Source organism: Taeniopygia guttata, chromosome 2 (genome assembly GCF_048771995.1).
Source record: "Taeniopygia guttata chromosome 2, bTaeGut7.mat, whole genome shotgun sequence".
Classification (NCBI taxonomy): Eukaryota; Metazoa; Chordata; class Aves; order Passeriformes; family Estrildidae; genus Taeniopygia; species Taeniopygia guttata.
Genome location: NC_133026.1, coordinates 105,787,625 through 105,815,504, shown reverse-complemented (window position 1 = coordinate 105,815,504; position 27,880 = coordinate 105,787,625). Strand labels below are relative to the sequence as shown.

General features: G+C 39.3%; 1 protein-coding gene across 4 annotated transcripts in view; it reads left to right on the top strand.

Moving 5' to 3' along the window:
* OSBPL1A (oxysterol binding protein like 1A) overlaps positions 1-27,880 on the top strand; it is a 76,333-nt gene that overhangs the window by 7,786 nt on the left and 40,667 nt on the right. For 3 of the 4 annotated variants that reach the window (XM_030266097.4, XM_030266096.4, XM_030266094.4), the window contains exons 3-15: positions 2,331-2,416; positions 3,964-4,038; positions 4,816-4,927; positions 6,004-6,089; positions 9,254-9,398; positions 10,139-10,206; positions 10,288-10,332; positions 11,664-11,737; positions 11,819-11,882; positions 12,795-12,896; positions 14,388-14,510; positions 16,307-16,388; positions 19,014-19,120. In XM_030266097.4, the coding sequence (XP_030121957.4) occupies positions 2,331-2,416; positions 3,964-4,038; positions 4,816-4,927; positions 6,004-6,089; positions 9,254-9,398; positions 10,139-10,206; positions 10,288-10,332; positions 11,664-11,737; positions 11,819-11,882; positions 12,795-12,896; positions 14,388-14,510; positions 16,307-16,388; positions 19,014-19,120 (1,169 nt within the window). Of the gene's footprint in view, positions 1-2,330; positions 2,417-3,963; positions 4,039-4,815; positions 4,928-6,003; positions 6,090-9,253; positions 9,399-10,138; positions 10,207-10,287; positions 10,333-11,663; positions 11,738-11,818; positions 11,883-12,794; positions 12,897-14,387; positions 14,511-16,306; positions 16,389-19,013; positions 19,121-21,469; positions 21,609-27,880 lie in introns of those variants that run through there. The other variant, XM_012572044.5, reaches the window with a different exon arrangement.

Genomic DNA, 27,880 nt, shown 5'->3' with positions numbered 1-27,880 from the left:
GACAGCAGTGATCCTAAACATCACAATTTCTACCAAAGTGAAGGAAGAGAAGATAAATTCAGGCTTCCTGTACTTGCTCAGTTGTGACTGTATTTTACCCAATCGGTGCTCGCAGATAAGCAGGATTTGATTGAAGAAAATCCAGCCAAGTGATCTGAACTTCTCTATTAGGGTTCCTCAGTTCACTGGTTTGGAAAGAAGGAATCTACATTAAATAGTATGAAACCCAGGTTTCATCCAAAATAATTGTGTTTTCTAAGGCCATTTCTTATTGGCTCATCCTTCTTAAATACAAGGAAATAGTGTATAGAGGAATTTGCAAAGTAAAAACTCTGTAAGGTGAGGTTAATGGTCAGTAGTGTGTTATGGCAAAATACATATTTGAATGACTACACAGTAGCCTAGCAGCCCACAGCTGGAAAATGGCTGTCTACCTTGTCTCCATTCTCTAAACAAATGGTAACATTTGGGTCTTAGAGTTAACTGGCATTAAACCAAAGAACTGTGTGTGAGAGGGAGAGGAATTATATTTTTTTGTTGGAATTACATTTTTTCTCCTTTCCTATCCTTACATTGTCCCTTGTGTAATGGTGTTATGGTTTAAAATAATAATAAACACTTGTGCTCACTTTGAAGGGAAGTAACACCTCAAAAGCCTGAGAAATAAATGGTCAGCTAACATCAGAAATGCAAACATTCAGAGTGGATGCCAAACAAGGTCCTGTTCTTACTTTATTCAGTAAGAACTATAAATCTGGACAGATTCCTAGTTATTTTTTTTCCCGACTGAATTCCTTGGCAGCATCACTGTCTTGTCAGTGCTGTTAACTAAAGAATGTTTTGGGCCAAGTGTGTGAATTCAGTGCAACTCAGATCTCTTTTGTGTTCTTTGAATGAACATTACTCCCTAATGGACTGAGGGATGAGTGATGTCCCTTTAGTATGTTATCCAACATAACTAGCCCCAGAATTAGTGGTCTACACAGTACTTATCCTCTATGATGCTGTGGCCCATCAGTGATATAGGGTAGGAGCTCTGTTGTAGGTCAGACTTTAATGAGGGAAAGATCTAAATCTAAAGCCGGAGTTGAGAAGAAAGAAATTGTCAATAAAAGGCAGGAATGTTAGTTGGGAAGAGTTATAAGAAATGGGAAAATATTTCAACTCTGAACCACATTCTAATGTTAATTTTTAATATGAGATCAGAAAAGATGATGAACTTTCAAGGTTAACAGTTTATTTTCCTTGTACTTGTGGCTTGTTTCCTCTGGGCAAACTCATGTTGTTCATGCTCCATGCCTCAGTACTTGAGCTTATATGACAGGGGAAAACTTAATGGTGGCAGTGATTTCAAAACAATTTCTATTGCCTTATTTTCATTTTTCTTCAAAGTACAAAATGACAGCTTTTAGGTGATACTGTAATGCTGTGAGTGTGTTGCTTAGTACAAACAAATCACAGGTTGCCTTTGCTTAATACAATTGAATGTTGCAGTTGGAAAGTAAAGTGAGTTGTTAACTTCAGTAACCTTTAATGTTTTTATATCTTGCTTTTAAAGAAAATATTGTAGGACAGTTGTTGAATTTCCTACAGCTAATCCTCCAGGTCATGTTTAAATTATTTATAAAGCATAAATCAGTTTCCTTTACATGATCATTTCTGTGCCTGCTTCTTGTCTGTGCTTTATCATTCTGCAACTTAGAGCTGTAGATGATACTTGAGTTCTACTGTGCATTAAGATTTCAAAGCACATCACTTAGTGAGGCTGTCTTTATCAAAAACAGCACAAGGCAACAAAAAAACTGATGGCAAAAAGCCTCAACATTAGGTCATTCATAAAGACAGATTCTCTTACCTCTCATTTGTGTGAAGAAAATAAAATTGTGTAAACCAAAGAGTTTTTTGATAAGCAAAAGAAAAATGGTCTTGCATGTGCCATTTTCATAGTGAATGAAGAATGAAAGTAGCCGAAGTTTCTTGCTAGTATTGAAAGGTGTTACATGCAAAGAAAAGTTTTATTCTCAGTCAGGCAACATGACTTTTCCCTTTCAGAAGGTTGTGGTGGTTTTTTGCTTGGGTTTTTTGGTGTTGATTTTTGTTGGGCTTGTTAGTTTGTTTTGGGGTTTTGTTTTGATTTTTGTTTTTAGATTTGGATCCAGCTTTCTCAAACTGCCTCCTGATTTAGTAATTTAAATAATGAGTCGTGTTGATGCTTCCAGCCTCCTTGTTCCTCTGCTGTGAAGAATGGTTATCCATGACAACCTCCAAGCACACGACAATGTCTTTTGTACTGTGTGATCAAAACTTAATTTACCTGTTTTGTCTTTCAGGCAGAAGTAAGTCTAATATGGGTTGGACACCTCTTCACCTTGCTTGCTACTTTGGACATGCTGTTGTGGTAGAGGATTTGTTGAAGGTATATATCTGTTTTCCTCTCTGTGTAAGGCTAGAAGCAGTTGGTGTTTGTTCAGTCTTTTGTGATAGAAGAAAAGAGGCTTTGCAGAGAGGCAGAGGCACTCATACAGTTTATCTACATGTAACATAGACATAACTGATTGTTGTAACATTAAGATAGGCCTGGTTTAGAAGGACCCAAAACATTGACAGTGGAAGTCTATACAGTAGCAATACAACCCTTGCTCTGAGCAGTTTTTAGAACTATTGGTACTTAGCTGATTTTCTCTTGGAGTGTAACTCTCTGTAACATTATTTCTTTCTAACAGGTTTGAAATAATGAACTGTGTGATGAATTTTGAAACTATGGACTTCTGTTATCAAAACTGATGTGTTTGTATTTGCATAACAACTGCAAATGCAGTGTCTGTAGTTTCTAACTGATTTTGTTGTTGTTTTGGCTGTCAGGATAGCTTCAACCAACCTTAACTAATTAGACCCTCTTTTATATTTGAAAGATTTTGCTGGATGGCAGGAGTGTGATAAACAGGCTCAAGTGCAAAGCTAATCTAAACTTGATTTTAATTAAGAATAAAATTGCCAGCATAATCCAGACTTTAAAGGGGGAAACAAATGTGAGATTTCTTTGAGAAATTCTTCTCTAGCTTACACACTTGCTCAGTAAATAAAGCCATTTTCAATTCAAGTGGGCTATTTAAAGCAAAAGGTAAAGTTTTATCACTTAATGCATTTACCAATCATCCAACATCAAGAGCTGGAAGAGTATAGACTATAGGAGGACTTTGTACTTTTAGTTCTTTTGATAGGGCTCTTGGAAAGGTGTTATTTAAAGAACAAAGTGAGAAAAAAGTGAGGCTGTGCACTTCTGAAAGCTGAATATGTATAAGTGTGTCTATGTACTTGTGCAAAGAGCAAGTGAAGGAGGTATTATCAGAAACAGAGCTCTGGAACTAGTCAGGTTCATCAGTTAACTTGAGGCAGGCAGCAATGACCTGGCTGAATCGTGTGATCTAAACATACGTGATGAAGTTAAGTATGCCCTGCCCTCTCTTTGACCCTTGAGAGGTTAGGTAGAATAGTGTAGAAGAAATACTTAATGAAAGTACGATAGGATTTCTTAGTTTCTTGGAAGAGTGCCTGTGCAGAAAAAAGGTGTGTGATGGAGAAAGTGCGTGACAAAAGGAAGGGAGATGTAACAGGAAGACCTACAAAACCCCAAACAACCCAAGCCAAGCAAAAACCAAGACCATAATAGCCCCCACCCCTTGTATTAAACTTGCTTTCCATATACCCTCTTCTTAAAAGTGTGAGATATGCCTGGAAAAATGCAGGGGGCTTTTCCTTTTTGACGCAATTGAGAGAATGTTGGCTATGAATCTTAGATACATACTTTATCCTTGTTTTCAGGATAACTGTATTACAGTTCTGATCTGATTTGCAATGAGTTCTGCATTAGTGCCCTGTCTCCCCTTCCTCCCCAGGCAGAGGGAATAGCCGTGTAGTTCTTGTTGGAAGGATATTCAGATGTCTTTTGGTCTTGCTGTTTAGGCAGGTGCAGATGTGAATGTGCTGAATGACATGGGAGACACACCGCTCCATCGTGCAGCTTTCACAGGGCGTAAGGTAAAGTATGATGTCTTTTTTAAGTCTCACTTGTGGAATTATTAAGAAAGTGCTAGCAACAAGATCACTTCAAAAAATATGTTTTTACAGGGTCTAAAAATGACTTATTGTCTGTTTTGGTACAGCATGTTCAGAAGGATTAGGCACATTGCCTAGCTTGCATAACTGTCAAAAAAAAAAAAAAAAACCAAACACAGAGAGAAACCACATTGTTTTAATCTTAGTAGCTTCTGAAGGGGAAAGAAATCTCTTAAATTAGGACACACAGGCCCATTTGGTGTCTGGAAGTGCTGTTCCTTCATAGTTAACCAGAACTAAAGAGCTTTTTATAGGCCTGTGTAATGTGACACTAGTTTGATTCCCCCTCCCCAACCCCCCATTGCCACAATCATTCCAAAACTACTACTACCTCTATGGATAACATCTTGGCCCTTCAGAAGGAGGGACTACTTACTGTTTTGTCAAAAGTGCCAGTTATACAATTTTTCTCTGTCCAAGTCAGCATTAACACCAGGTACACCAGCTTTTCAGGGTCAGTCTGTGCAGCTTTACCTCCTGTTGGTTCCTTCAGCCTAACTGATGGGAGAGAAGATGCTGCAGCCAGTCTCACTCTTCAATCTCTCTAAAACATCCCTTCCTGTTGTCATAAGAAACTAGCAGTGGTGAGAAGCCATTGGTTACAAAGCTCATCTTACAGGATGTCAATGGCTGGAAAGCCTGATTGTGGCCTTGCAGTTACACATACAGATAAGCAGTGCTTTTCAAATTGTTTTTCAGGAGGTGGTGATGTTACTCTTGCAGCATAATGCTGATCCGTCTATTGTTAATGGCAGTGGAGAGACTGCAAAAGAAGTTACTTATGACAAAGACATAAGGAATATGTTGGAAGGTAACTTTAATAGGTCAAAGTTTGTTTTGGGGAATTTTTAAACATACGTGCATTCTAAAAGCTGCTTTTATTCCTGCAAGTTGCAGAAGCTCAGTTTAATTTTCTTTTTAAATTTGATTATTAGAAAGAAAAGAGTCATAGTGTTTGGTAGCATTGACAAGTGAGGTTGCAACTCAAGAATTAAGTATTATGAATACACAGTTTACTATTTCAGTCCTGCTGGGGTGGTCCTTGCTACAGATTTGAATGATACATGGGCAGTCAAAGCCTTGCCTCACTGAAAGAGACAAAACTCAAATCAAGAACAGTAAGTGGCTTTGTGTCAACCAAATCATTAGAGAGCAAAATTCTGACCAGTTTGCAAAGGTGACCCAGTTATGGATCAGATTTAGGACTTGCTGTTGCAGTCTTAGACTTTGTGTCAAAAGGCATAAGAAATAAAAATCCTTCCCCGTGTTTCCTCCTTCCTTCACAGGTGTCAGAGATGAGGCAAATGGTGTTCAAATACTAATCTAGTTCACTGATTATAGTTTTGGAGAGTTCAAAAACTGTTTCTTCCTGGTATTACTGTGTAATATTCTTAAATACTGATGGAGCTCTGTGTCCACTACCACAGACTGCATATAAGAAGTGATCTCTCTTCTGATTCTACATGCAAATGCGCAAATAACTCGTTTCCACTGCTCATCTGCTGAATCATTAGAGAAGAATAAAATTTTGGTGGGATGATAAGAAGAGTAGAAGAGAAGCTGAAAAGAACATAGGGAAAATCTGAAATGAGGGTGTTGCATAGTTCCATTTTCCCTTCTGCAGGGAGTGGGCTTGGTTTAAGTGTTGGAATAATAATAATAATATATATGTGTATGTGTATACAAACTTGCACATCTTACCAAATTTTATGTGCTTTGAACATATTTTCACTCTGACATGGACTTTTCTGAGTAAATATTCTATTTATACCTGTCCCAAATAAATAATACTGGAAAGTCTTACTTCTCTAGGCCTGTTTTGCTATAGTTTTTTAAAGCTGTACTTTATTGAGACTGACCTTACTTTTATTTTTTTTGTTTTAATAGCAGTGGAAAGGACACAAGAAAGGAAACTGGAAGAACTCCTCTTAGGAGCAGCAAGAGAGGGGGAAACAGGGAAACTGACTGCCTTGGTAAGAATTCAAGTCAAGTGATTCAATCCATAATGCCAATGTAACAAAATATGACTTTGTGCTTTGCATCAAAGGCTGTGACTTTGGAATGTTAGTGCTGTGCTCCTCGTTAAAATGGTAAGGTGCTGAACCCTCAAGGATTTTCCTCTTTGCTGTAGGTTGCAAAACCAACAGTTTTCAACTTATTTAGTGTTTTTAAATCCTTTAGAAAGAATTAGCTAGTTAGTTGTAAACAGCAGTGTAATGGTTCATGGTCTGCCAAGATAAGCTTAGTATGTTATTGTGCATACCTTAACATCATGGATGTCTAGATTTTCACCACAGTGTGGCCTGTCTTTAGTCTTGAAATTAAGCTCTTTCTTGTTAGCAACCATTGTAGTTTTTAATTGACAGTCATCTGCACAGCACCGTTTCATACTAAGCAGAAATTGAAAACTGTATTTGTGTGTGCACACACTCGTAGTAATCCCAGATGAACAGTGTGATGGCATGGTAAGGCTGTGGCAGAAGCAGATCAGAGAAAGACTGGAGGAGGCCTCTGAATGTGATACATTTCAGCTCCTCTTTGGAAAGCAGAATGAACTAGAGCAGGTTGCTCAGGACCAAACCCAGCTGGGTTTTGAAGCAGAGTCCCGGTGCTTGAACTCGCACTTTTGAGAGTCCTGAAGATTATCCTTAGAAGTAAGACATGCAGTATGGAACAGTTTTTACCTACTTAGCACCTTTAGTAATGCCTTTTCAGGCGTCAAAATTCACAAATGTGAGATTGATATATTGAGATATTTGATATTCTTTATTCTGCATGGAAGTAGAAGTGAACAATGGCTCACGATTTACTTCTCCCCCTCTAAAGTTTTTTCTTATAGCCTGAAGAGACTATGTCTTTCTAACTCCTTGCATGGAAACTCTTGTTAAATCCTTGGTCATCCTTTTAATTCTTATGTGGAGTTTTTGTGATGTCCTCTTTGAAGTGGAGAGAGGACCAGAGCTGTACATAGCACCTAAGAGGTGGAAAAATAGTGCATTAATACACTGCACAATTGTACTAATTGTAATTAATACACTGACATAAGTGATTTGTTCTTGATTCTGATAATTTTAATACTTCTTACATGTCTGCTGACTAATCCTTAATCTGATGTGAAGAAACAATCAGAAAAAAAGCGGCTCCTTCTAGAAATCTGTCATTAAAAAGCTCTGCTTTCTACATGTGGCATGTAACTATGCATGAGCATGTAACTCTCCCTGTGAACATAGTAATTTCTAAGTGCCTTTGGTTTTTTTAATACTGGCTACCTTTGAGCTCCGTATATGTAAAGAAAGCTATATATTGTCTTCTAAAACATTTCAAAGTATTGTCCTGTTTTTGACCCAGAGTCAGTTTTAAGTCAATTCTTAACAGATATTCCCAGTGTAAGCTCTATGGTGTAAACCATTTTGACTTTCTTACCCTTAGGTTAATACCTCTGTGCAGAATTTGTGTAGCTCTTCACAACTGCCCTTTAGCTCCAGAATTCACCATACTTTACCTACTGATTGTTCAAGCATTTCTGCTCCTACTTAAATTTTTTTATTAGCAGACTATTATGTCCATGAAACTTTAGTTGCTTATATCTACTTTTACTGTGACACCTAACACCAGAACATGTTATTTACTAGAAGTTAGATCTTCAGCAGCTGTATCTTAACCCAGGCTCCTTAGTCTACTTGAGGCAAAGCCAGTGTGTTCTTCCTGTGAGTTGCCAAAAATGTACTGTACATTGCCTGAAGTGACTCGAGAGATTTTTATCTCAATGTATTGATACATGAAGCTTTCTTCCAAGTAGTCCATTGTAACATGGCATAAGGTGATGAAAGCACAGGCATATGGCTTAAAAGGTATGGAGGCAAGAAGTCAGAAGAGGAAGTAAATGTAAAACAGCTGGTTGGAAAGAGCTAAAGCTTAGGAATTCTCAGGAATGCAAGTATTTGACTACAGGGTTAATGAGGGTACACTTCCACAAACTCGCTCTTTTTGACTTTTGTTCTCTTACCAGTTGATCTGTAAATAACAGATATACTATAAAATATAGTATAAACAGATAAACTATAATAGTTTATCCCTTATAGGACTACTTCTCAGGTGCATATGAAGTGATTGCTGTTGATATTAAATTGTGGCCATGGGAATTTTGTTAATATTTTGTAATTTTGTCTAAGATAGCATATGCCTAATGTGAATACTTAAACTGAGTTTCTCAAAAATTATCATGCACTTGTGACTCTGGTCTCCTAAGGCTGCTTATCAGTAACTTAGCCTTTCTATTAAGGCACTCCCATCTGGCTTGTGAGCTTAAGTGGCTGGTAGTGCATGAAATGGTTTGGGCTGGAAGGGACCTCTACAGATCATTCAGTCCAACCCCCATGCACACATCCAGCAGCCACATATTTGAGTAGTGTAGTTGTGTTTTAGGGTTGTTAGCAGTGTCATGCTTCATGACCCTTCTCTTTGAAGGGGTCAGTTTTTCAAAACATTTATATTGTGTGCAAGCAAAACTCAGTTTGGGTTGTTTTTTTTTCTTCCTTTGTTACATAGCTACTTTTATCTTAATAGACTTAAGAATGCAGCAAAGCTATTTGTGTAACAGATTGCCTATACTAGGAGCTCTAAATAGCCTAGAATATCTGGCACTGAGACTGGCAGGTCTGCTACCATTCAGTACAGAGTTCTTACTCTCTGAAACAGGGTGGCTACACTATTTTTTTCTGGATTTAGCACTGGCCTGTGCTAACCTTTGCACTGTGCCTGGGAGTCTTCTATAAAGAAAAGTAGATTTTTGACAGTAGAACTGGGCAGGGCCATTCTAGCATATAAATGACTGAGCTGCAATACTGGGCAGCTTTCCCTGGCACTGTGCAGTTGAGTCAGAAAAATGTGTCCATATTGTGCAGCAGAGGTGGAAGGAGTATAGCAAGCAAAACACTGCAGTTCCTTACTCTAGATGAATGTCTTGTTTGATTGTTGCAGTCCTTGCCCTTGTCATAACACTTGCTAAATGCCCTCTTTGTTGCCAGATCTATACTCAGGCGTCCTAGTTAGGAACAGCTGATTTTCCAAAGAGAGAATATGGCATCTGGAGAGGGGAAAAAACTGATAAGTAAGCAGAACTTTGTTTTTTTTCCAGTTAAACAAGCGCAAGCCACCTGATATCAACTGTACAGATCAGATGGGGAACACGCCCTTGCACTGTGCAGCATACCGTGCTCATAAGCACTGTGCATTGAAACTTCTAAAAAATGGAGCAGATCCTAAAATAAAAAATAAAAATGGTGAGTACCAAATGAAAAGTATGTTAAATGTTAAGTGGAGACACAAATTCAACATCTTCTGTAAGCTGTGTTGCTAATTACATAGTGTTCAGGGAAAATCTTACAGTGCTTTACAAGCTTTGTGTCACTAATAAAAGAAGGCCAACAGTGACTAAATTGCAAGAGGCTGGAGAACTGTAGCAAAATACTTATTGTATGTGCTTTTATTTTCCAAGCTTACCCGTTTCTCAAAAATTTACTGACTGTCTTAACAGTAAAATGTGCCTGGCTTTTGTTTTCTTGATGCTAAACATTGAACACGGGTAACAAAAAAAAAAGCAAGATTGAAAATATGCCCAAGACAAAGTGACTCCTCAGAAGAAGACTTCTAATGAAACCAAAAAGAGGAAAATTTGATGTAGATGTTATGCAAACTGTGTTCTTGTCCTCTGTTTAAAGATGCCTCGTCTTGGTATTTGTGAGTGTCCTAAACTGTTCTTTATAGCTGGAAGCTAAAAACAAATTTAAATCAATAAGGGCAAAGGGCTCTCTGTGGTTAGTAGAACTCTAACAAGCAGTGCAGTGCCTTAAAGTTCAATACCTTTTTTAGTCTTCTGCCCCTGAGGAGTTGATGTTCCCCAATTCCAAGTAAGTGTGGATGTGTCAAGGCCAAACTGATGGATAATGACTGTCAAATTATTTTATAGTCCATCTAAGTTTATTTGCATCAAATTCTCATGCCTTTTATTGTTACTAAACAGATCAGACACCCCTTGATCTAGCCCAAGGTGCAGAAATGAAACTGATACTGGCAGGTAAAACTGGAAAGGTAGGAACTTTTTGTATCAATTTAAAATGCCAAGGCTATCTAGTCGAAGCTATTCCTATATGAGCTTTAATTTCTGTGCAGGTTATCAACAAACCCCTGAGAAGATATGAAGGTCTCTTATGGAAGGTATGACTTATTTCCTTTTCTGAAATAGCTTGTAAGCTTTCGAAGTATGTCAGTATGTCCTTTTTCTATATTTCAGTGATAACTGTTGAATGGATGAATTTTTAAATAGGACTTAATAGTAATTTAATCTAATATGTATCGATGGACTGGCTGAGTGGAGCGGCTACTAAATTCATGGTACCCTGATCTTAACCTCAGTCATTAAAATCTTTATTTCTTGGTAATTTTTGTGGCCAAGCTGCACTGTAATAAGGCTTTTTTCCTTGTGTGTGGGCAAAATGCTTTTTCTTTCCTTAGATTACTTTGATAATCTGTGACTGATACATTATCTTTAAAAAACTGTGACTAATATTTTGCCATCATCTTCTGAAAATTTTAAAACTTAGTGGGAAGATGGCATTCAAAGAATTTAAAGCTAATTTTGCTGTGTTTCTCAAGTGAATCTAAAGTCTACATGAATGTTTAATTATGTTGCTTAATGAAATCTTTAAAGTTTTCTTCAGTGTAAATTTTCCTAAAACACAATTGTAACATAAGGAACTGCTCTTAAAAAAGATCTGTTTACTAAAGCTTGAGACAGATAAAATGTTGTAGTTGGAGATGTCAATGTGTTTTGTTTCTCATTTGATTTTATAAAATAGAATTGTGTGGTGACCAACAATTCTTGTAATATTAAGAAATGCAACATTTTAGTATTTCAGTTCTTACTGAGTAGCAGGCTCAACTTTTATCTTTAGTTGGTTCCAAAAACAAGAGTAGCGCTGCACTTGTAAAATACTCTCAGGTTGCTGTGATCATCAGGATCACATGCAGAACCTAAAAGGTTTTTGTAGTGTTTACTAGTTTAAGTGTTAAGGAAGCTTCTCTGCCTGACCATGCAGGAGTCACTCTGTCCATCACACTCCTTCCACCAGAGACTTTTAACTGCTGGGACTGAAGACCCTTTGCAGTTGGTGGCTCCAGTGAGTTGACAGGTGCCGAGCTTGGCTCCCTCAACTTGCCACACTCAGATGAGGTTTCCTTACCAACTTTACCCTTGGTTTCCCATAGCTGAGTCTCAGATGTCTTGATCCTTACTTTAATCATTGTGCAATAACAAAATAGCAGCTTGAGCTGGCGCCTCTGAGGAGATAACCTGAATGAAGGAACCCCTGGGTTTTTCTGCCCTTGCAATCTAAGTGTGTGAAAGTCTGGAGTCTTCTGCTGAGTCCTCAGGCTCCTACCACCCAGAGCTCAGTTCTGCAGCTCACACTACAGCTGCACACTGAGCTCTCTGTACTAAAAATATTCTGTTAAGCTTACCTGGTTTTTGGGGTTTTTTTTCCTTTCAGAGCTCACGATTTTTTGGTTGGAAACTCTACTGGATAGTTCTAGAACATGGAGTGCTTTCCTGGTATCGGAGGCAGTAAGTTCTGTGTTTAAATTTCTGAAAAGTAGTTTAAATAATTTCTGTCTTCACTTCACTAAATCTCTTTTTCTTTCAAAGAGCTGATGCAGTGAATAATGATCATCGTCAGGGGTGCAAGCATCTAACACAAGCTGTGTGCACGGTAAGAATGTTACTCAGTTGTAACTACTGAGTTGTTTTTGTATGTTCCATTATATTCCATTCCTGGTTAATGAAAACTTCCGCTGGATTGGTAAACTGATCTTTGTTACAAAGTAGGGAGAAAGCTTGTGCTGTTGAAAGAAATGCTTGTTCCCATCCAGCAAAGTATTCTTTTATGTAAAGTGGCCATAAAGCTCCCTCACTGCTTTCTAAAGCATTGAAGATTTAGACACACAAGGTATCCTGAAAGCACACTGGGTCAGTTTGAAGCATGTGATCTGGAATGGCCAAAGCTTCAGTTCCCCCTTAGCTTTCCCTGGCTGCTTGTGACCGATTGCATAACTTAAGCTCATCTCAGTTGAAAGACTAATCAATTTTGAAGGTGACATTTGGAAAAACTCCCTGATTTCAGTTATGCTTGTAGGAATCCGTTTTGGAAGGGGTGAACAGAGAAAACAAAGCCCAGGTGTCATTTATAATGCTCAGGAAGATGAAGTGTTTAAGAAAAATGCATTTAAGATAATTTTCATATTTCTGTAACTGCCCTAGCCTAGTTTGGCACCGCAAGTTCTGTTAAGCAGCACTTACATATACACTCATATTGTATGGAAAAGTGACTTGCTTTTCAGTATCCACAAATTCCTTAATATTGACAATCTTGAACCATTGCTGAGGTTTTACCTGAATCAAGTGGTGCAAATAAATACAAACCATAAGAACCTCTATATTACTATTAATAGTGTAATGACACACTGTGGAAAACTGTTCTGACCAAGGTTTTTATAAATTACAATTACTTGGATCAAAACTGAGGCAAAAACTTCTGAGTTAAGCATAATTTTATACTTTGCTTGCATTTCATTTTTTTTCAGATTCATTATACTAATTTTGTTTTTTCTCCACTTTGCTCTAGGTAAAATCGTCAGACAGTTGCTTTTTTTCTGTCAGATGTTTTGATGACACTGTTCATCGTTTCAAGATTCCTAAAAATAGCTTTCCTTCTCAAACTAGAGAGGTAATAATGACTCTTTATCAAAGGCATTAAAATGCAGTAACTTCTGTATTGAAGAATTTGCGTACTACTTGCTATGAGTGCATAGTAGCAATGTATTTCATATTTTGATCATCAGGACTTGGTAGCATAAGTGCAGATATTAAATCTTTTAGCATGATTATAGATTAAACAGCAAAAAAATTGGCCCATTGCAATTATCTCTTCTTTAAATAAGTGCTGCCTGTTTTCCAGCTCTGTGCCTGTATTATTCCGTTATCTAACTTCCTGTTTTTCATTCACTTCTCCATGTGGTAAATATCTGTTGCAACCTCCTTCTGTTGCACTTTCATAGTTCATTAATCCAAACTAAAGAATGTTTAATGGTACAGTCTTCTCTTAACCATAAGTCTACAGTCTACTCTTAACCATACTCCCAGACCTAATAAATTGGTTTTTTCTCAAAAGGTGGCTCTGAAACAACAGAAACAATTTTTAGGGCTATTTTAGTATATTCACTGTTGTACTTCTGCAGGTGTACTAGCTAGAGATGGAGTTGGGGTGGAGGCAACTAGAGTGCTGTGTCCAGTTTTGGGCTTCTCACAACAAGAGAGATGCAAACATACTAAAGAGAACATAACAAAGGGCCATGGAGGTGATGAAGGGATCAGAGCATCACTTTTACTAGGAGAAGCTGAGAGAACTGGGACTGCTCAGTCTGGAGAAGGGGAGGCTCAGGGAAGCTTGCCTATGTATGTAAATGCCTGAGGAGAGTTGCCAAGAGGGACAGAGCCAGGCTCTTTTCAGTGGTGCCTAGTGACAGGACCAGAGGCAATGGTGTAAACTAAAGCACAGGGATTTCTCTCTGGACATAAGAAAAAGGTGTGAGGGTGGCCATGCACTGTCACAGAGGGCCCACAGCAGTCGTGGATTCTCCATCCTTGAAGATTTTCAAAAGCCATCTGGATGTCCTGGCCAACTAGCTCTAGGTGGGACTTCTTGAGCAGGGGGGTTGGACTAGATGACCTTCAGGGGTCCAGAGGGGTTGGACTACATGACCTTCAGCCTCAGCCACTCTGTGATCCAATGAATAGGAAAATAATCTACATCTTAATTATGATAGTGCTTGAGGTTTTGTGCAGTTTGTCATGAGTAAGAAGACAGACTTTGTCATGGGGACCTTGCTGTCTGAACAGAAACCCAAAGATGTAAAATGTATTCCCTACAGTATTTTAATTAATAAGGATTTTCTTGGCTAGATGGAGGTGTGGGTTACATTTGAGCTTAAGGGTAAATCTGTGGTAAGTTGTGTCTGTGGTACTCTGCCCACAGAGGGTTTCATCTGCAATATATGTTACATTTTCTAGCAATCTATTTCTTGCCTATTTAAATGTCTCATTTTATTAATGACTATCTTATTTATATCAAGAGAAAATTTTGTTGTTCTGCTTACATGATACTTTGTTTTGGAGATGACCTTTGAAATGTCTATTAACTCTGTTTTTTCCTTTCCAGAGCTGGCTAGAAGCAATAGAGGACCACTCTGCATATAGCACTCATTACTGCACACAGGAACAGCTGAGTAGTGATGATGAAGATGATGCAGTATCTGTTACAGACCTACAGGACACTCTGAAAGTATGTACTGAATACTTACTTGGCTCATGCATCTGGGCAGTTGCAGATTAGCCTTGTTTTGTCTTAAAATACTTCACTATACCTTTGATTAAAAGTGATGATTCCTCCCATGGATGCATAGATGCTGCTTGTGTTTGCATTGCTTGCTGTCATGTATTTCTGCTCAGACTGTGTGGCTAAAATGACATGTTTATCATAGCTACAGGGCTGTGATTTCACTTTCGACAGCACTACTCTAAGAAAGAAAGCTGCTTGAGAGTTTCAGCCAGGAGAGGGAGCCGTGTGTACTCTACTCGTTGTCCTCCAGCCTCAGTGTCTCAAAGCTTACCCACTTCGAGCTCTGCCTCTACAGAACAGGAAATGAAGTGCTTTAGAAACGATGTTTTTTCACCTCAGATCACATCAGATGCGTTGTACAGTGACTGCTCATACCTGCAATGGAATTGAGTAGCCTTTGGTAATTCTAGTATTCAGCCTGTGATTCTTGCTTTTTGCTATACGAGTACTGCTAAAACCTTCTATTTTAAGGGAAAGTTGATGCTGCAGTGCAAAAATCTTCATGTGGCTAAACTCCAAGCAGCTTGTACCATTCCTTTTAGTACAAAAACTTTAAAAGTAGCTCATGACACAGCAGATTTGGGGTGATAACTGGCACTGGCAGTCCCAGCAACCTACAGAAGATGATATTATTTAATAGATAACAGTGCACTAGAAGCCCAGAAGATCAGCTGCATCCTGGGGCACATCAAAAGCAGAGGGGCCAGCAGGGCAAGGAAGGCAATTCTGTCCCCATCTTCTACCATCATGAGACCTCCCCACCTGGAGTGCTGCATCCAGCTCTGGGTCCTCGGCACAAAAAAAGATGTGACCATGTTGGAGCAGGTCCAGAGGAGGGCCATAAAGCTGATCCCCAGGAATGAATTAGCACCTGTCATTTGAAGACAGGCTGAGAGAGCTGGAGAGGCAAAGGCTTCAGGGAGACCTCACAGTGGCCTTCCAGTTCTTAAGGGTGGCTTCTGAAAGAGGGGGAGTGACTTTTTACACAGGCCAGCTGTGTAATACTGATTACACACTAGATGTAGTTGTGATGGGATAGGTGGGAAGAGGAGAGATTTTTGTTTAGATACTGGGAACAAATTCTTTACTCAGAGGGTGGTGAGGCGCCAGAACAGCTTTCCCAGAGAAGCTGTCAGTGCTCTATCCCTGGAAGTGTTCAAGGCCAAGTTGGATGGGGCTCTGAGCAACCTGGGCTAGTGGAAGGTGTGGTTGGCCAGGGATGGGAACTAGATGATCTTTAAGGTCCCTTCCAACCCAAGCCATTCTATGGTTTTGTGATAACTGGCTCCAGGTTTGAATGTGGGCTTGAAATAGAATCTTGGGGTTGGTTTCTGCCTGTCACTATATTTGCTAATTATCAGTTAACCTATAAATGTGAATATTTTGTCCTTAAGTTTCTCAAAGAGCAAGCACTTGCTCTTCCCAGATTTTTAAGCTGCTCAATTAAGAGGGAAAGAGCAAAAGTGGCACATAGAACAAATTTGACTGGAGTTGATTTGCTACATTAAATTAAATAAAATCTTGTCAGTGATAAAATGTTCATAAATATTCTGTTTGCTTATGTGTCTTTGAAGGTAGTTTCAGTAATTTGTTTCAGTTTTAATGCATCAGTCTCTGGTCTGGGAATCTTAGAAATTTAATGCTGTCCAATTTTTAAAATTTAACTATAGTAAAGAAGTTAAACATACACTTTTCTTAGAACAAAGTACTTCTGAACTAGCTATCCTTGTTTCTTTCAGAAAGCACAGGCATGCCAACAAAGACTCAGTAAAGAGATTTCAGACTTCCTTGCAATGGTTAAATCTTTGGATGCTACAAAAGGTAAAGTTTAGTTTATTAATTTAAAATGTATTTTGTTACCAAGCAACTGATGTTTTTGTTTTTAACAGGATGCTTTTATTTCCCTAAAATCAAATTTTCAGGAGTTTGAAAATAGAGGACAATTTTCCCCATGAAAAAAGATTTAAATAAAGTAGCATTTCAGTAATTGCCAACAATTAAGATTTCAGATTTGGAGAAACAACTAAGAAGCATCATGATTGAAAGAAATTTCATTAGCAGCTGTAGATGCAGTGAAAATGTCTCTAGCTATAGTCCTTATTGAGTAGTGTCGTAAAAATATAGTAACACAGGGATCTGCTTTCAAGGTTTGTTTGTTTTTTTTTTTTTTAATCTGTGGTTGGTGGCTTATTGTAGTGCATAAGTGTCTCTTCACAGGTACAAAGAGCAGTGAAATCACAAAACTATACAGAGAACTGGAGGCATGGTATGATGGGACATATTCCACAGATTTTGCTATGGCTTTAATGGCAGATTTGAACTTCTCAGGTTTCATTTCAAGTTATAATTCTTAACATGTATCTAGATTTTTGCAGTATAACTGCTAAAATATATCACAGACATCAAGATGCTAGAGATTTGTACTTTTTTTATTAAATGCCTTAAACAGGAACAGGAGTTGTAGAGGAGCTCTGTAAGAGCATCTAAGTGCTGGTTCTTTGGGCCTGAGTCCTTGTTACATATTGTGGCTAAAAACATGAAGCTCAGATTAGAGAACAAGTTGTTTGTCTATACAGATCCCTATTCTGTAGTAGAAATACCAGTTTTGAGAAGAAAAAAGTTCCTCTTTTGTCCCTGTGCCTTTCCAAAAGGAGGTTAAAAATACAGCTTTTTCTCTACATGCTAATGGGGTAAGTTATTCTGTGATGTTACCCTGTCTTTTTTATAAAGTGAACTTTTACCAATTTTTTATTTCACAAGGCAAAGGGACATTTCCTACTGTATATGAGTGTCTTATTGTGACGATTTTGTAATTACTATTACAGTAAAACTGAATTTTTCACAAAAAAAAACCCAGTTCGAAAATTCGTATAAGGTGGATAAATTCCCTTTGGTAGCTATAGAGGCAGATTCCCTGACTCCGTAGTGCTGACCTGAAGAACCAGTGAGGTTCTTCTTTAAAGTAGAAGAACATTTTTTAAAAGGAAAGACACAATTTCAACAACCAATACCCATAGCAAAGCGGAAGCAGGTACTATCTCATTCCTAGAAACTGCTAGTCTTGGCCAACAGCAGTAATAAGTTCCTCTTTTCCTTCCAGGGGATGTTTGTAACTTGCTAGGTCAGTGGACTGTTTCTGGGTTTGTGTGCAACTTCTGTAGGTCGCAACAGAGACAACTGCTCTAGTTCTCTCACTGTTGTGGTATTTTTAAAGTATTTGAATCCTCTGGCTCCAGAAGAATGTAAATTTCTGAGTTAGAAACCCTTCTGTGTGGAGTTTTCCCTAAAATCGTTTGAGTAGTATAAAAATGGCTATGTTGGCACCTGAAATTTAAAATTCTCTCCCTGTTTCAACATGCTGTTCTGGGTCCAGAGACTTGCCATACCATTCTGAATCTTTGAGACTTATGCATCTTGTATATTACAAATAAAAAAGTCTCCTGCACCCAGTGGGCTGCCCTTCCTTCTGGAGGCGCTAGCTGTTCTTAACAGCTGCTGTAAGAGTCGGTTTGAGCTCTGGTTTCAGAGACCACAGTTAGTGTGTGTAAATGTACTGTATCTTGTCCTGCCTAAGCAGTGTAAGTTGAAAAATCAGTTCAGTACTGTCACTGATGGACCTCTTAATCTTCAATGGTGTGACATCAGCTTGAAGCACCTGTGTTACTAAATGGTGTCAACTGATCCTGGAATCTGCAGGCACTAAATGTTGCAATTATTTTAATTGCAACAACTATGCTTCCTGAGAAAATTACTTACTTGATTTCCGAGGAATTGCTGCACATCAGAAAACTTCACAGATTGACTCCAATCATTTCTACCAGCTAATTGAGTTATGATTTCCTGCTGGTTCTAGACATTCAGTCCTTTCTGTAAATGGTCATAGAAGTCAGGATATGACATGACAAGCTGTACTACTTACACATGAGTCCGTGAAAATAAGATCTTCCCCTTTAATTGTTCAGTGTGCTTGTAGTTACAATTCAGTCTATTTTTTTCAAACCTAAATTTACAGCTGCATTGAGCCCTGTGGTAAGCTCTTTGTAATTCATGGCAGAAGGGAAAAAATATCTATATTTTACACTTCTATTTCTATTAAACCAGTGCAGAATCCTTTTTATTTAAATTCGGTCATCTGAAGCTTTAAATTTTATAAAGTGGTTAAAAGGAGGTTGTTGCTAGTCCCTTTTCTAGTGTCTTGCTGCCATGGCTTACTGCCTCTGGTTTCTAAACCATGCTGAAAGAGAAATTCGATCTATTCATGTGCCTCGTATACCAGCACTAGGGAAAGGATGCAAAAAATAAAACCCCTCCCACAGATCTTGCAATGCACCAGCCTTCCTGTAGCATATGACTGTTACGTCTGTATTACTTAGAGGGAAAAATAATTAAAAGAATCCTGTAGTTTACAATGTCCTTCTAACATTACTAATATTTTTGTGCTTTCAGGAATATCTTCTCCTCTCCTGCAGAAGGTTGATGTGGTCTCTGAAGTATCCCAGGAAACATGTGAGGCTTTGGCTGAGTGCCTTAACCTGTTCACAAAGCAAGAAGGGGTATGTATGTATTGTGCTACGTGGGTCTATAAAGGGTTGGACAGCTTAGCATATTTGGCTAGTTCGCTGCTTACCTGTTACAAAAATAAATACACAAACCCATGCAATTTCATGTTGCTGGTAAGCTGTTCTTTTGCATACTGAATGGGACAAAAATTCATTCTTCTAGAGAAAGAGTAGGTATATGCCTTTGCAAAAGGATGTCTTAGTATTTGGGTGTTTAGAAAAGGGGACATTTTGGTTACAAGTTACTGCTTACAATGTTCAAACTGAATGCTTGAATTCAATAAAGCTGTTGCTTTGCTGATTTGAAGGTCAAAATATTGAGAAAATTAGGTTTTGGATTGTTTTTAGTTATTGCTAGCTAACTGAAGTGTTGAACAGTATTGCTTCTGAATTTGTTTTTCAGACCATGTGCTTTGTGGGTGTGCAAATGCTATTTGTTGAACTTCTGGCTTTCCCAGTAACAAATGTCTTGTATAGTGTTAAACATAATGCAAACATTTCAATTTGGGAATATATGTCAAATTCACTAGTTCCTAGAGTAGGAGAGTTGGTATTTTTCTTCCTTCTTGAAGATGCCCTAGTGCCATGGAATAAACTTTTCTTCCTATACTCTGGTAACTGGGTTAGGTTCTTACACTACTGTCATCAGTAAACTGTGTTTCAAAATGAGGTTTGTGTTGGTGCTGCTAGTCTTGCAGTTACTTAACAGTGAGCTACAAACACTGACTCCATTGTCCAGGTTTGTTTTTTTTTCATTCCTTTCCAAGTCCTTTGTCTCCAGTCACGAGTCTTTTAGGCTTACTTAAGTTCTAGCAGAGTCGAACAAGCATTGGTTTTTTTTACATTGAGTTTTTTCCTTAAAGTCTGATATTAAAGTTGCCAGCTTCATTTGCGGATGAGGGGGAAATTGTTACAACAGTGGGTGTATCGTGTTAGTTAGTATTCCTTAATTGTGTTGGCATCTTGCTTCAAGCCAGACCAAAATAGCTTTCCAGAGTGAAGTATGGCAAAACATATGGTGAAATTGTAATTTCACCTTACTTGAACTTGAATAGTCTCCGTAGGTGTAATAGAGGCCTTTTTAAAATCTGGAAGCACATAGATTTGGGCACAGAGGGATAGGCTGAGGTGTGAACTTGATTTTCCACCATAGCTAGTGAAATCAGTTGGTCATGACAGGGAGAAGATGTGATCCTGGAGAGTTTTTTGTCCTGGTATTTTTAAACTTCAATCTACTGAGTTCAGGAATATAGTGCAGGCTTTTTAAAATGACATAATCTCTTCCTAAGACTTGCAGCTTTCCAAGAAGCTATATTAATTGATCATTACTGTTCTTAAACCGACAGCATTTTGCTTTGTTGTCCTTTATAAGTCAGGGCTCTGGTTTTTGCTGTGCAGGGTTGATTTCTAGACTGTCATTTTGTTGGCGTTTGAAAAGCTGTATATATGTATATATATATATATATATTTGCAACAGTATTGTGTATGTCCCATGAAATCTGGTTATCTCTAGAATTAACATTTTCTCAAGCTTGGTGCTTTTCTGTCTTGACTCTTTAAGGAGAAATCTTTTTCCCTCTAATTTAAATTGTCAGCATACCAGAAGCTACTGCTTGACTTATGAGGAGAGGCTCCTCACTTAGCCACAGTGAATGCACTTCTGGCTCTCTAGAAACTTTATTTAGTACTACTTATCACTGTGCTTTGGCAATTGTAGCATAACCGCGCAGTCTGCGGATGAAACCGCTAACGCAGCACTAGAACAGACAGCTTCAGCCGTCTTCCACTTGCGCTAGAAATGGTGCATGAGCGTGATCTCCGATCGCTCCGTCTGCCCGCTGCTTCTCCTTCCCCCGGGTGCCGCCGTGCGGGGCTCGGCGTGCGCGCTGGGGCGGGGCCGCTCCGAGCGGCCGCGGGGCCCCGCGCCGGGAAAGGCGTGACCTCCCCGCTCCGCACGGTGGGAGCGGCTCTGACGCCGCAGAGCCGGGAGCGGGGGGCGGGGGGAGCTTCCAAAAATAACCCACTGCGGCGGGACTCCGTGCGGGGCGGCCCCGGACGGCTCGGGAGCCCGCACAGCCCGCGGGGCCGCCCCGGGAGCCGCGGCGGCGAGCGCTGGGCAGCGCTCGTGTCCCGGCGGCGGGGCGGGGGCGCGGCAGGGGCGGGCGCGCTCGGTCTGTCAGGCCATTTTTAGCCGGGCTGGGAGCCGGCGTGGCCGCCCCGCCGTTCGGGGCTGGTTTCCTCCTCTTCCTGCTCCGCCGCCCCGCGCCCGGCGGGAGCGGCGTGGAGCGGAGCCGCGCCCCGGCTGCGCGGGGCGGCCGCGACTGCCCCGCCCCGCCCCGCCCTGCGCCGCGCCGGGGCGGCCGCGGAGCCCGCGGCGTGTGGTGCAAGGTGAAGGGGCCGCCCGCGGCGCTGCCGGCCCGGCAGGTGCTGCTGCGGCTGGGGCGGCTTCCCTCGGAACGGCGCTGGCCGAAATCGTCCCGCGGTATGTAGCGTTCCTGATGGGCTGGGGGTGGCTGTCTGTGGCTCTGCTTCCTTCTTGACATTGGGATGAACCCTTCAGTGTCAAGCAGATGGGAGCACAGATACTTTATGCCAAATAGTTAAAACATGTGAGGGGAAAAGGGAATGTAACTACTTAGTTGCTTTAATCTGAGTATTTACTGGGGCGTTGGTGTCGGAGCCAGCCAACATAACTTGAAACGTTTTCTGCAGTGACTTTGGCACAAGGTTAGTAAGTAGTGTTTCAAAGCAGGATTTGCCTTGGACTATTTCTAGCAAATATCAGAACCTACATTACTAAAGCAGTTTGATTCTAGTAGGTTTTGTGTTCCGAGTTATTTTATGTAGTTGTAGGAGGAGTTGAACTTAAGGTTCTTTTCAGGCTATTCTCTCTGCTGGATTTTCTGAATGAGTTTAAAATTCATCTCTGGTACTTGAACTACCTGTACTGAAGCTGTGTAAAATTAATACTAAGAAATTATTTATTTAAAGAAATTGGCTTTTTCCTTTTTTTACCTGGCTTCTTCACTAACCAGTGCTTAAGTAAAGTGTGTAGATGAGTATCTTGACTCTTTGTTTCGCTTTTACCATCAAGGGTTATATGTAACAGTAAATTAAGAGCTTGTATTGCACGAGTGTAGAAGGGATAGCAGTTGTAAGCTGGTTTCATTTGTAGTCTGTTTGTGGCTTTGATCTTAAGCCTTTGCAGTTGTTGTCATTCTTTCCAGTTTGTTTTTGTCTTAAAAAGGAGACTTGTTTGCAAGCTGGTGAAAAGCCTTAGCTGATGAGATAAAGAATGCAGGAAAGGTTTCTTCACTTTTTGCATTAAATGAGTTGTATATTTCAGCTATAAAGAATTTGTCATAACAAATTAAGCTTGTCACTTGCACAGAAACTTTTTAGTATCAATATACTGTGGGTCATAGTCCGTGGACTTAGCACATTACGCCATGGTAAAGATAACTATCTCTTGTATGTGCATCCTGTAAACAAAAAATGTGCACACCGTTAAACTGGTAAATACCAATCTCTGGAAGGTCAGTGCTGCCTTTGTTTTTTTCATATTTCTTTGAAACATAATTGAATGTTAGATGTATCTGTGTGTGTAGTGAATGCTTGCATGATCTTTCACATACAAATAGTTGTCTTTGATATATTTCTGGTATGTCTTCTGGGAGACAGATATGAGCACAGCTATCTACTTCCTACCTTACTGTGTTGTGAATGAAGAAGGTGCCTGTAGGCTATGTCCAGATGACTCCTTAATGAGAAATTTTATCTGTTTCTTTATGGGGGTGCAGGTGAGGAGAGCAGTGATGAGAATCTGTAGTCAAGGGAGAAATGCTGATAAAGGCACTCTGTGCAAATCTGCTAGAGAACTCCTGGCATCCATCAGCAGTCCTTTTCTTCCACCTGGCTATATCAGCTACATTAACCTCTATAAGATCTTGGGAGCCTCTGGTTTGTGGGGGAGAGAGCTGAAGAGGGGTGAGGGACTGAACTAAAATCAGAGAAGCTAAGAGGAGGTTAATGATAAGATTTCTGAGTTAGGGCTAGTAAGGGGTTTATGTATTGGCTGGCTACTGAACTAGATGTAGAACTATAGAGTCCATAGTCTCTCAGGTGATAAACCCAGTGCCTTTGTTTTTCTGATCTTTTCTCTTTGTGTTTAGAAACAAGTGGCAGCCCTATTTTTAAATTTTTATTCCTTTCAATCACTGGAGCACAGAGGAACTAATGTCCATTCTGTTCAGCTCTTGCTGAAAGCAGTGGAAATAGAGGGAAAACCTCAGTGTGTCAAGGCCTGTAGAGGCAATGCCCTGAACAACTGGAATGCTGCTCAGGTTGTATGCTTGTGGAAAGGAGAACAGTTTTCAGATGGTTGATGATTGGACTGAACACAGCAAGAGCTGCTTAGTGTTGAGAGAATCAAGGTGTACCTACAACAAGAAAACCTTTATTGGCATAATCAAGTCAGTGACTGACTTGATCCCGTTTCTTCCCTTCTCCTCCAAATGAGTGAAAGTGTACTAGCAATACCTAGTGCAGCTTGAATCTTGTTTGAAGGTTACAAGTTCATTGGAAGGTTCTCTATGGCTTCTCAGATGGCTTCCGTAGTAAAGAGTGGTATTTGTCCCTTATGCAAGGAGCATAGGATATAAAATGTTGGGGAATGCTGTATAGGCAGGGTGTGTAAGAGACCAAAGCTACCAACAGGAAAATAATTTGGTTTTTTTCTCCTGCTAGAATGTTGACAGTTCTGCTCGTGCCTTGATGATTCTTACTATACTAATTTTTGGGTTCTGTATATGCACATCTTTCATCTGGGCTAAAGCTCTAAATTGAAGATGTTAAAATTGGAGTATCCTGATAGTGAGATGATTGTGGATGGCATAGTGTTCTTTCTCTGAAAGCATTATTTTCTACCAGTGTACTGCAGACTTGCAAGTATAAAGCTAACTACAGAGCTGTGAAGACAATGTCCTTACCAGTAGAGGCAGGAGTTTAGCAAGTCCAAAGTATCTCAGAGGCAGGGAGTTAAAGAGCATAACTTCTTTTTTCTGAGATTTCCCTAGAGCAGCCAAGATTCAATAGGTCACCAGGGTGGGAAGTGAAGCTAAGCAGCAGCCTAGACAGAAGCTATTAAAAATAAAAAATACTGAGTCTCCATTCAGGGGAGAGATAAGTAAATATTACTGCTGTTCTTTTATGAAAGGGTATTATGTGTGTTGACAGAGTGCTTTTTTTGAAGCACTTGATAGGTCTTGAAGCAGTTGATAAAATCCTTGAGCAAGTGCTGTATTGGAAAGGCTTCTGGATGAAAGATGGTTCTGGCTCACAGAAGGGCTCTCAGATGTTGCTATAGGGTAAAAGGCAAGTGCTTCTGGTCTTTCTAGTACTGCAGGGTCCCAACTCTGGAGATTTTTTGGGTGGGTTTTGGGTGTTTTTGTTTTATTATTTGTTTGTTTTCTTCAAGATTGCCAATACAACATACCACCACGTGCAAGGAAGGAGGCTGACTTTGAAGTATACAAAGTGACATACTGACTCGTGAAGGGGAAACTAACTGACCTGTAGCTCAAAGAGCCTGTGGGGAAGCTGGTCAGAGTTTGTCTGAAGTCATTCCCTGCTCCTCACTTTGTAGCCCAACTGGAAGCCCAATGCTAAGCTGTTCTTGCACTTTTCACAGTGGGTTAATTTTAGCCTGTAGATGTGTTTTTTGTTGGTGGTTGTTATTAAGCAGCCTTGTGTAAACTAACTTGGAATCCATTCATGGGCCTCTGGAGAAATACAACGTAAAAACATACTGGTTTGAAATGAGACTCCTCCTTAATGTGCTTCTGCAGCTCCTGCTCTGAGGTTTACTTCTAAGGCCTTGTGTACCACTTGTTTGAGTACTTAATTTTTAATGTTGAGAAAACAGTCTGAGCTGAGGCTGCAGGGGGAAAAAACCAAGCAACAATCAAGTTTAATGGAATAGTTCTTGATAGGGTAAGCTGCTCAAATATGAATTAGGAATTTTGTTTTCTGTGAATGTACTTGCAAAATTGTCTCCAAGCTAATGGAGACAAACAGAAAAAGCAATGTGTAAGATGGATATTTTCTCTAAGTGTTTTCACTACTTAATGCTATGAGAATATGGTTTGTTTTCCTTTTATGCTTGGAAAACAAACTGGGGTGAGAAGGGTGCACATTTCCATTCTTCTGATGTCATTGTGATGTCATCATGGCATGTAAAACTGATTTGCTTGTTTTCCATGTTCTGGTTTAATTTGTACCTGATGTGTTTTGGAAGAATGGTTTAACAGCAGAGTTCTAAAACTTCTTTGCTTCCAACCAACCTGTGTATTGTCAGCTAAGGACTGGTAACCTTTCATGAAAAAAATGAAGCAGCAAAAAAAGCCAGGATACAAGGCTGAACCTCTATGCATAGCACCATACCTGTTAACTTTGTTTGCTGGGATTTTGCTTGCAAGTGTGTGAGTTAATTGACTGCAGTCACAGTCTGCCTGAGTGGTCTGGTTTTGTGTCTCAGCTGTATCAAACATCAGAACACCAAACTGGATAAGTGTGATCATACACATTTACTAATTCTCTGAAGATATATCATTCTTCTTGACCCCTCTTTCTTGAAACTTGATTTATGAAAAATTATTATATAAGAAAATAAGGCTTCTTGTTCTATGTAAGTCTGATAAAAGCTATTTTATGAAAGTAATAATTAAAAAAATTAATTTCTACACATATGAAAAATAAATTTAATGTAGCCTATCCAGTACTGGATATTAAAACATGCTTTTGGGAAAGACAGACTATTTAACTCTTTATTATGTATGTATTTTGTGTGATGCTGTTCAAAAGGCAGTATTTCTGGGCAGCATAAGTAACTTAAGCCTTTTTGTCACTTAACAGTTGTTCCATCATCTTAAATTTGTCATGTGGTGCGATTTTAGAATATTTTAGTTTTATTGGCTTCCTTAAACATCAGCAATACCAAATCTCTTGCCTTACGGGTTAATAAGCTGTTCGTGTGTAGCCTTTCCTTGAATAAAGGAAATTCACTGACTGAATCTAAACTTACTTTTCTGATGTTTTTTTTTAGTTGGCTTTAGTCACTTCTGGTTCCATCAAATACATGGGTCTTCTAGCTCTGAAGAAAAAAGGGATGATTTCCATTTAGACAGTGTTAGTGCTTATGGGGAGAGTGTGTTGTCCATAGTACTTTTTGTTTTTAACCTGAACTTCACCAGGTCACAGTCATGTTTTTTCCACCAGAACTGTTTTTTGCACTTTTTTAAAAGTTCTGACTTATTAGAGCTGATACAATTTTTACAATCAAGGTAAGCAACTGTGGAATTTGACCTCTTGTATTTTTTTTTTTTAATCTTATGACTGAATGTGTACTTGTTGGCCTCCCTCTCCCTACTCCCCTAGAAAGCCAGTGACTTTAAAAGCTTTTTTTTTAATATTAGTATTCTGAAGAGTGTTATCTCTGCTTGCTCTGCTATCCAGTGATGAAATGCATTAGTATCATGCTAGCTGCTGAGTCATTGACTATATCTCTAGAATTGGTAAATGGACTGTGTTTAGAAAGCATTTACACCCTGAGAGTAAATCACTGGTGTTGTAGTTTTCCTTGAAGATATGTGCCATGCCTGTTCATAGAGGAATGTTAGTAAACTCTTTCTCTGTATTGCTTGTATTGTTCTTCACGCCACTCTCCTTGAAATGCAGCAATAATACACTTTAATAATAAGTGCTTTTGGTGTTATGTACAAATGGGAAATACAGCCCTCTGCTCTCCAGGTTGGTTGATTAGCACACACAAAACAAATTATGTTCTATTTATAGTAAACTGAATGTTGCTGCAAATAAATGGTAAGGTAGAGCTCCTTTTTACAGACAGTGTATCCATTTGTCATATACATCCTGATGAGTCCAGAGTAAAGAAGATGCCTGGCTTTGTAAGCATAGCCCTCATCTGAGCATCTTGTCTTTGGGAGTGACACCTGTGATGTGCTTACTTTGCTTGCATAGCTTCATGTTAAGTCATTTGTAAGGTAAATGGACTCGGTGTCCCTCCTCTCATGCTTGTCAGGGCTACATTATTCATGTTAAAATGTGGACATCAATGCAATAACTCTTGGATCCATAGGTGTGCTAGGAGATTTTGAGAATGGCTTTAGAGCATGCCTATTTGAAGGGGATCTGCAATGTACCTTCATAATGTACGGGTACTTTTTAACACAGAAGTAGATTGCAAACTTTTTCATCTGCTTCAAGGACTTTTGTGTTGCCAGAGCTACACTGCTTCCACAACAAAATCTTGTTCAAATGTATTTGACCTTTAAATAGGAATACAGCTTCTTGTTAGTCTTGAAATAGAATAGTGGTGCTATTGCACATCCCTTTTATTTGAGTCAAAAACTATGGTGAGAGAAAGGGTAAAGAGAACAGAACTACTCTAATCTTGTCTGGAAATATTCAGTGTAAGTGGTCAGAGTATCAGCCTCCAGGCCTTATGCAGGGCTACAGCAGCAGAAAAGCATCTGCAGCAACTTGGTGGGTTTGACCTGATAGACATAAACTAATGGGACACCCATAAACAAGGCTTTGATCATTGTGGTGAGGAAAAATCTTGAGTTGCCAAGATAGTATACTTCCTTTAGGTAATGTGGTAATATATGTATGTCAGTAATTTATACCTTTCTGGAAATGCAAGGGTTGTTAATTGTGGATGTATTCTGTGCTATG